This window comes from Panthera onca, chromosome B3 (assembly GCF_046562875.1).
Source record: "Panthera onca isolate mPanOnc1 chromosome B3, mPanOnc1 haplotype 2, whole genome shotgun sequence".
Classification (NCBI taxonomy): domain Eukaryota; kingdom Metazoa; phylum Chordata; class Mammalia; order Carnivora; family Felidae; genus Panthera; species Panthera onca.
In genome coordinates this window covers 70,013,922-70,023,011 of record NC_138344.1, presented here as the reverse complement: position 1 = coordinate 70,023,011, position 9,090 = coordinate 70,013,922, and the positions used below count along the sequence as shown (strand labels likewise).

At 36.7% G+C, this 9,090-nt stretch overlaps 1 protein-coding gene across 1 annotated transcript; it reads left to right on the top strand.

The window, feature by feature from the left end:
* Positions 1-3,533: 3,533 nt before the first annotated feature.
* On the top strand, positions 3,534-4,469 carry LOC132669327 (olfactory receptor 4F21-like). The gene has a single exon (XM_060619045.3). The coding sequence runs from the start codon at positions 3,534-3,536 to the stop codon at positions 4,467-4,469; it is 936 nt and encodes a 311-aa protein (XP_060475028.1).
* The last annotated feature ends 4,621 nt before the right edge of the window (positions 4,470-9,090 follow it).

Here is a 9,090-nt window from a genome sequence, read left to right as displayed (position 1 = left end):
ATATAGTATATTATAAAGAATGTACAAGATATAACAATAGTTCATAGACACTACTCTTCTTAGGGTCTTCAACAGATACGTCTGAGTAGCTGGCATTTAATCTAAGTTTTGAAAGATAAGGAAAAAGGGAAGTAATACTTCTGTCAGATAGTTAAACTCCTATAATGTCTCACAATATTTTATTTGTTATATTTATGTTATGGACAAATAAATACCATCAGCATCATTGGCTAGCTTACCCTAGTTTATATAGCTCCTAAGTGGCAGAACTAGAATGGCAACCAAGTCTATCAGGTCTTATAGACAAGTATGTTTCCACGTAGTAATGACCAGGAATAACACAGTTGAAATCATATTCAAGAGCAGAGAAATGTGAAAAAATACAGTAACATGTTCAGTTTATAAAGGGTCTGATGTGATATGCTATTGAATTTTAGCTTATCCATGATAGAATCAGAAGATAAAATAGAAGAGTAACATGACCATATTTGATCTTTAGATAGACAAATCTGAAAGCAGAATGTAGAACATACTAAACGTAGGTAAGATCGGAGGCAGAGATATCATTCAGGAGGCTTTTTGGTCATTAAGTACAAAAAATATACAGACCTGAAATAAAACTGACAGTGGAAATGGAGATGAGGAGACGAAACAGAAATATTCATTAGGTACAATTTTCCAACTGGCATATAAGGTGAGAGAGGAGAAAAGGTGCCTCGAAGATCCCTGGATTAAGCATCTGAGAGAATGATCATGATATTTTCTAAGGGATTAAAAAGAGGATAAAATTAATTTGAAAGTGTTTGAGGGATGTCCATTTATGTACTACAATACAGCCTTGGATATATTATCCTAGAGTCCAGGAATAGCGCTATGGATATAGAAATCTCCCATAAGTGGTGAGTACTTAAAACTACATGTTTGGAATTAAAAAAATATTTTACAACTTGAGTCACATCAATACTCAAAGATAAGTGGGGGGAGGGAGTATTTTTTCTCACATTACAAGATATCAGAAGGTAGATCTTTGCAGACATCAAAGACTATTTAGACTGGATTATTTTTCTATCTGTTCATACTACTGTCCTTAACATGTAGACACCCAGGGCTCATGATTACTGCATCTTTAGTCATCACCTTAATATTGAATTCAGGAATAAAAAGGCTAGACAAAGAGCCTTCTTCCCATTAATCTTTATATTTTAATCTGGGAAATAAAACCTTTCACAGAAGACATTATTCTGTATCTCATCAAGTCTAGGCTACATGCCCCTCTTACACCAATCCATGGCCAAGTCACATAGATTATCATATTTCACCCCAGGGCTAAGATAAGAACCTACCCCCCCGCCCCACCCCAAATTGAGAACAGATATGTGTTCTCTTGGCATGAACTAGTGTGGAAAATGCTTTGGGAATGGCAACATATGTAACATCCAATGACGGAAGGAATTTCAAAAACAATGCAAGATCATTAGTATCAAATTTGGACAACAGGTATGTAACAAAGACTGAAAACATTATCATATGTGACATTTTTATATGTAGACTATTGTGTGCTGAATCCCTGGCAACTTCTCTAAAAGTTTTTTCTGGAGTGCAAGCAAGCTTGTTTTGGCTTGTTCAATAAATAGAATGTATATATTAAAATAAACTTACCTGAGAAGGGTTTTGGAGAGTAGAGGGAAAAAAAGGAAGATAGCCCACTCCCATCCTTCACAGATTTAATTTTTGAAGGAGAGATACAATGTGTAACACACCAAGGAAAGTAAAGAGTTCAGATGAAAGATGAAAGAAAATGGTTGATGCATCTAGACCCTTGAAGAGGACTACAGTATATTTGGAATGCCGTGCAAACTGGTACAGCCACTCTAGAAAACAGCGTGGAGGTTCCTCAAAAAATTAAAAATTAATTACCCTATGACCCAGCAATAGCACTGCTAGGAATTTACCCAGGGGATATAGGAGTGCTGATGCATAGGGGGCACATGTACCCCAATGTTTATAGCAGCACTTTCAACAATAGCCAAATTATGGAAAGAGCCTAAATGTCCATCAACTGATGAATAAAGAAGATGTGGTTTATATATACAATGGAAATACTACTTGGCAATGAGAAAGAATGAAATCATGCCATTTGCAGCAACGTGGATGGAACCGGAAGGTATTATGCTGAGTGAAATAGTCAGAGAAGGACAGATATCATATGCTTTCAATCATATGTGGATCTTGAGAAACTTAACAGAAGTTAAGGGGGGGGGGGTGAAAGGGAAGGGGGAAAAATAGTTACAAACAGAGAGAGAGGGAGGTAAACCATAAGAGACTCCTAAGTATAGAGAACAAACTGAGGGTTGATGGGGGGAGAGGGGGAAAATGGGTGATGGGCACTGAGGAGGGCACTTGTTGGGATGAGCACTGGGTGTTGTATGTAAGCCAATGTGACAATAAATTATATTAAAAATAAGAAGAATGCATTCTAAAGTCCTAAAGCTCTGGCTTTGCCACTTCATCCTTCCCAGGCATGGTTTCATTTGTGAAGTGGGGATAATAAAATTGAACTTAGCTTTTAGTCATTGAGAGGTTTGGAAGAAATAATGTACTTACCACAATTCCCTAAATATAGGAGATATTCAAATCTGTTATCTGTGATCATTAGACTTATTAATTTTGGTTACATTTATTCCTCTTTGCTCTCAGATATGCAATATTTTATTTTTAGCTTGTCATTAATTTGTTTATTAAAAGTTATCATGGACGAATATGATAATCATGCAATAAACCATTAAAATTATTAAGCCTGTGTTATCTGAGTTCCATTTAAACTTAAAAAGCCCAATGTAGGGAGTGATGGGATATGTTCAAATACTTTTGTCATGGTCATCTCTATAAGTCCAGTGAAGAAGGGAAATTTTAAGGGGCTAAGAAAAGTTCAGATAAGAGAATAGAGAATTAGTATGAAAATATTAATAAGGATGCAACAGAAAAGCTGACGTTTATGTGGTGTGAGAACACTTAGGGCAATGGTTAGGAAAATGATCTAGAATTCTTTGAGAAAAAAAATTTTTTAAAGATTTAGGTATGAGATGAAAATTAAAGTAACCCCTTTTGGCCCTATCTGAAAAATTTACATTTTTCCTCACATACCCCTTTATTATTTTTTATTTTTTTAATGTTTATTTATTTTTGAGAGGGTGGTGGGGACACAGAATCCGAAGCAGGCTCCAGGCTCTGAGCAGGCAGCACAGAGCCTGACGTTTGAGCACAGAGCTTGAACCCATGAACTGCGAGATCATGACCTGAGCTAAAGTCAGATGCTTAACCCACTGAGCCACCCAGGTGCCCCCACATATCCCCTCTCCATAATAAATTTGCTGTTAACTTTATTTCTTCCAAATTCATTTTTCTTCTCTCAGTGAATTATATCTAACCTAATTAGCAAGGCAAATAGGGAATCTATGTTTCTGCCCGTGATGCTTACTGTTTTTAATTTTTATCCTCAGGTCACTTGAAAATCAGCTCTCCTGTCCCCGTCAATGGGTGGACTAAATGACTCTGTGGTCACTGAAATTGTGTTACTGGCCCTTTCTTGCTCTTGGGAGAAAAAACTTTTTCTTATTTTGATATGTTCTTTGCTGTATTTAGGGGTCATCTTGGGAAACCTTTTTATTTTGTTTTTGGTAATTTTTGATTCTCACCTACATTCTCCCATGTACTTCCTCCTGGCCAACCTGTCCCTCATTGATGTGGGTCTTTCCTCTACTACAGTTCCAAAGATAATCACAGACCTCTTAAATGAATACAAAGTAATTTCTTTCCAAAGTTGTATGACACAGATATGCTTCATCCACATCATAGGAGGAGTGGAGATGGTGTTACTCATAGCCATGGCATTTGACAGGTGCACAGCAATCTGTAAGCCTCTTCACTACCTGAACATCATGAACCCTAAAATATGTGTTTCATTTGTAATCACTGGATGGGTAACTGGGGTGATCCATGCTATGTCTCAGTTTTTATTTGTTATAAACTTGCCTTTTTGTGGTCCTAATAAAGTGGACAGCTTTTACTGTGACTTTCCTAAGATCATAAAACTTGCATGCACAGATGCGGCCAAGTTTGAGTTTATCGTTACTGCCAACAGTGGCTTCATGAGCATGGGCACCTTCTTCCTGCTAATCCTTTCCTATTCATTCATTTTGATCACTGTCTGGAAACGTTCTTCAGGAGAATTATCCAAGGCATTTGTCACTTTGTCAGCTCACATCACTGTGGTGTTTTTGTTTTTCACTCCATGCATGTTTCTGTATGTCTGGCCTTCTCCCCCACCTTCAATTGATAAAAATCTGTTCGTTGTAGACTTCGCTATTACCCCTGTCTTGAATCCTGTTATCTATACACTAAGGAACAAAGACATAAAGTTATCTATAAAAAGACTGCACAAAAGGATATCTAATTCCAAATTTTGTTGACTACATCTTTTTCAGGGAGCTCTAAAACTAAACACCCCACTGCACGCTGACCCATCCCTATATAAGCACCTCAAATTTAACATATCCTGCACAAACTTATCATCTGCCATTACTACTGCTACTAATTCATCTGTGAAGTATAAGAACATTACCAAAACTATCACGAAGTTGTAAATTCATCATACAAAGAATTGATATTCTAACAGAGAATAGCATAATCTGACAACATTTTAATTTTGAATTTTTGGTTATTTTGCCAATAAAAATGTAATAACACTGTTTCTGCTATTCATAAGCTTTAAAAATAACTTGTAAATTTGTTATTATGAATGGATGAATGTCCATCACATTAAATTGCTGTGTGTGTGCTGTATGTATCTGTGTGTGTATAGCCCAACGGCTTTTCTTATTCTTTAAAAGAAGACACAGAGACAAATTCAAGGCCCAGAGTTTATTTGGATGGGGCACCAGGAACACATTTTTTTCAGAAGTGGAGACATGGGACAGGAAAAAAAAAAAAGATGCCAACAGAGGGTATATTAATGGGTATTCTACTATGTGGACATTGGGGTTCAATTCTGCTATGGCTCTTTAGGAGAATGTATAATATACAGTTGTTTCACTTAAGAGGCTAAGACGCTGTATTTCTGTGTTGGGGTAGTTCTGAGGCAATGACCCCATGGCAGTTCCAGGCTTCCCCACATAGTAGGTTGAGCAGTTCTGATAACCAAAGAAAAGTACTCAGGCAGAAAATTTTTGCAGCTCGTGGTATAAAACAATCTTACATTCTTTTTTTTTTAATTTTTTTTCTTAATGTTTTTATTTATTTTTGAGACAGAGAGAGACAGAGCATGTGCAGGGAAGGGGCAGAGAGAGAGGGAGACACAGAATCGGAAGCAGGCTCCAGGCTCTGAGCCATCAGCACAGAGCCCGGTGCGGGGCTCCAACTCACAGGCTGTGAGATCATAACCTGAGCCGAAGTCAGATGCTCAACCGACTGAGCCACCCAGGCTTAATATTCTTAGGAATATTAAGAGGGATATGTGTGTGGCATCGAAAGCATCACAAACACTCCACATCTTCCCATGCTTAGAGGCATTCACATTCAATGTAAAATCACTCCATCATTGATTGTTCAAATGCAGGAGTGTTAATGAAACAAGTGTTAATGGGTTCCATCATTGCACATTTCCAGGAAGATAATCGCTATCTTCTTCTTCCCTAATCCATTCTAGATTTCCCTCACATTTTTTCTGTACTTCTGCTGATCTAGATCACTTGTCCAGATCCACACTTCCTACCTATGAAGGCTAAATCCATGATTACCGTGCTTTCGTCAGGCTGTAATTACTGCAACTGCTCATTTAGAGTTATCACCACATATAGCAGACATTCTACTTCTTGGTGATAATGAAGGTTAATTATATCTGGCATGGTAGTAACTGTTTTTTGTCTGCTGATCTATAAACACAAGGAAACCAAAATGACCAGGGAGCTACTAAAATTTTAGCTTTATTAAAATGCTTACTCTGTCCCCAGAAGAAACATACACCACCCCAGCAGAGGTTCAAGTTGTAGGTCCAGAAAGCTCAAATTCTCCAAGGAAGTGATGGTGAATTGAGCAACTCTCACTGACTACCTTGGGTTTCCAGACCTCTGCATTTTGGAATACAATACCTTATAATGCCCATTGGTTCAAAGAATGTACCACAAGTTAAAGCACTAAGTATTATCCCCAAGCACACTTACTCGCACCTTTACTTGCATTTTTAAAAGGCTGTTCCCATGTTCTATTAGTCTGACAGCTTTTGCATAATGCCATCTATTGCCATATCAGTGGATCACTTGGTTGTGTGCTCACTGTTGTTCTTTCTTGGTTGTAAAGATACTTCTTTGTCCAAAGCAATGTTGTGAAAGACATTAGAGATTCTGTGTGTCTTTGGATCGCTTAATGGCCAAGGTACTGCTGTAAGGATAGTCAAAACCATACTTGGAAAACATGATTTTTTTTTTTAAGGCTTATTTATTTTTGAGAGAGAGAGACAGAGTGCAAGCAGTGGAGGAGTACACAGAGAGAGAAATAGGAAGACCCAGAATCCAAAGCAGGCTACAGGCCCAGAGCTGTCAGCACAGAGCCTGATGCAAGGCTCAAACTAACAGACCACAAGATCATGACCTGAGCCAAAGTTGGACGCTCAACCAACTGAGTCACCCAGGTGCCCCGGAAAAGATGTTTATCCCAATAAGAACTATCTGCTGTTCTTACAGCATAAAAAGAACCTAATGTGAACAACTAGCCATCAAGTTGCTGGCTAAAAGCACCAACTGATGAAACCACATCAAGGGTTTAGCATCCGTCTGTACTTCTGAAATGAACAAACATTCAATAGTGGCTGTCACTATAACTGCCTAACTGAGAAGAGACCATACTCAAAGAACCCATGGAAAGACTTCACAATGAGACTTCAGATGAGATTTAATTTTTATCCTATAATAAAGGAGGATTCTCAAAACAGAGGTGAATAAATCCACATAATCACAAAAATTAAGAATTTGAACAAAAAGTTACATTCTTCATATAAAAAAATCAGATACATACTCTTAAAAATAAATAAATTGGATAAAATTATTTAAAAATTATATTATAAAGCACCTTTTAATAGTGTGATATTTATATAATTGTGGCATAAAATTTGTAATTTTAGGCAAGGCAAAACAAATAGAAAACATGAAAAAGGAAAAGACTATATTTTACTACACTACATTTAAATTTATAAAAACAAATATAAAGGCTTCTGGTTCCTAGTTCTGCATATAAGGAGCCTGGACATGATTCCATCCTAACAACAAATAGAAGGTAGAAAAAAGTGAAAAATCAACAATTCTTGAATTCAAAAAGCAATGGGAGGACACAGAGCAAACTACTGTCTCCAAAATTAGAGACACAGACAAAATACAGGTTGTTATGGCTTATTAGAGCAGACACAAACAACCAGAAACTGCTGTGGGAATGAGAGCTGGATAGCAAATGTAAGCCATAATTGATGAATTTCTGGAGTCTCAGTACAAGCGATTTTGAAAGTTAAAACCTATCCAGGGGAAACCAGCCATAGGGGATCCCAAAAATATTGTGAGGTTTACTTGAAACAGCTTGATCAGATTCCCTAGTAAATATCTGAGAAAAACCCCCTCAGGTTTCTGGCAGAGGAAGAGGAAAAGGAAATATTTTGAAATACACCACAATACTCTTTTCTTAAGAATCCCTGCCCTCGGGAAACTAGCAAACCAGAATCTAAACTACTGAGGTATTTATAAGAGCCTAACTGACCTGGAGAAGGAAAATACCCAACTCCAACCCATGCTTGCCATTCTGTCCCTTGTAAGAATTGAAAAAACAAAACAAAACAAAAAAAAAAAAACAACGACAAAAACAAAAACAAAACAAAACAAAAAAACAGAAACACCTGTGGAGTTCACAGTACAGAGGCATAGGCTCATTAAAAGCCTAAGCCCTAATCATCAGACTACATAGTGTTTTTCCTCCACCCACACTCCACCACATTAACTAAGGCCAATTTACAACAGTTCCTTTGCCCAGTACATCATGTCAGCATCAAGAAAAAATTACAAGTCATACTAAGAGGCAAAAAAAAAAAAAAAAAAAAAAAAAAAAAAAGACAAAACTAGCTTCAGAGCTAGATACAGCAGGGATGTTGGAATTCTCAGACAAGAATCTTAAGATAACTGATTAATATGCTAAGGGCTCCAATGGATAGATGGCATGTGAGAACAGATGGCCAATATAAGCAAAGGGATGGAAATCCTCAGAACAAAAAAGAAATGCTAGAGATCAAAAACAATGCAACAGACATGAAAAGTGACCTTGATGGGCTCATCAGTAGGTGGGACACAGGTGAGGAAACAATCTCTGAACTAGATCATATATCAATAGGATCTTTGAAAACTAAAGAGCAAAGGGAACAAAGAATTTAAAAACAAACAGACTAAGGACTGTGGGATAACTAAAAAAGGTGTGATTTATGCATAATGGGAATTTCAGAAAGAGAAAAGCTCAGTGGGGACTCTCTGCTCCTCCCCAACTTGCTTATTCTCTCTCTCTCTCTCTCTCTCTCAAAACAAATAAATAAACTTTAAAAAAATCCATGATAGAAGTCACAGGGAAAAAAAAACAACTTTATGTATATAAAAACAAACTGAAGAACCATATCCAACTTCTCCTCAGATACCACGCAAGCAAGAAGAGAATAGAGTGAAATATTTAATATATTGACAGGAAAAACCCTACAATTCTATACCTCTCAAAATTATCCTTCAAAAGTAAAGAACAGAGACTTTCTCAGACAAGTAAAAATTGAGGGAATTTGCGCCTAGACCTGCATTGAAAAAACTATTAAAAGAAATTCATTTGAGAGAAGGAAAATAATATAGGTCAAAAATTCCCAGCTACACAAAGAAAGGAAAAGCATAGAAAATGGAATAAGTGAAAATAAAATAAAAACTTATTTTCCTTATACTTAATTGATCTTACAGATAACTGTTTAAATAATAATACCAACAATGTACTCAATTATATATGCCTAGGTTTATATATTATTCATAT

What these genes read in the sequence shown, in the direction of transcription:
- LOC132669327 (XM_060619045.3), top strand. Translation starts at nt 3,534, where the DNA reads ATGGGTGGACTAAATGACTCTGTGGTCACTGAAATTGTGTTACTGGCC.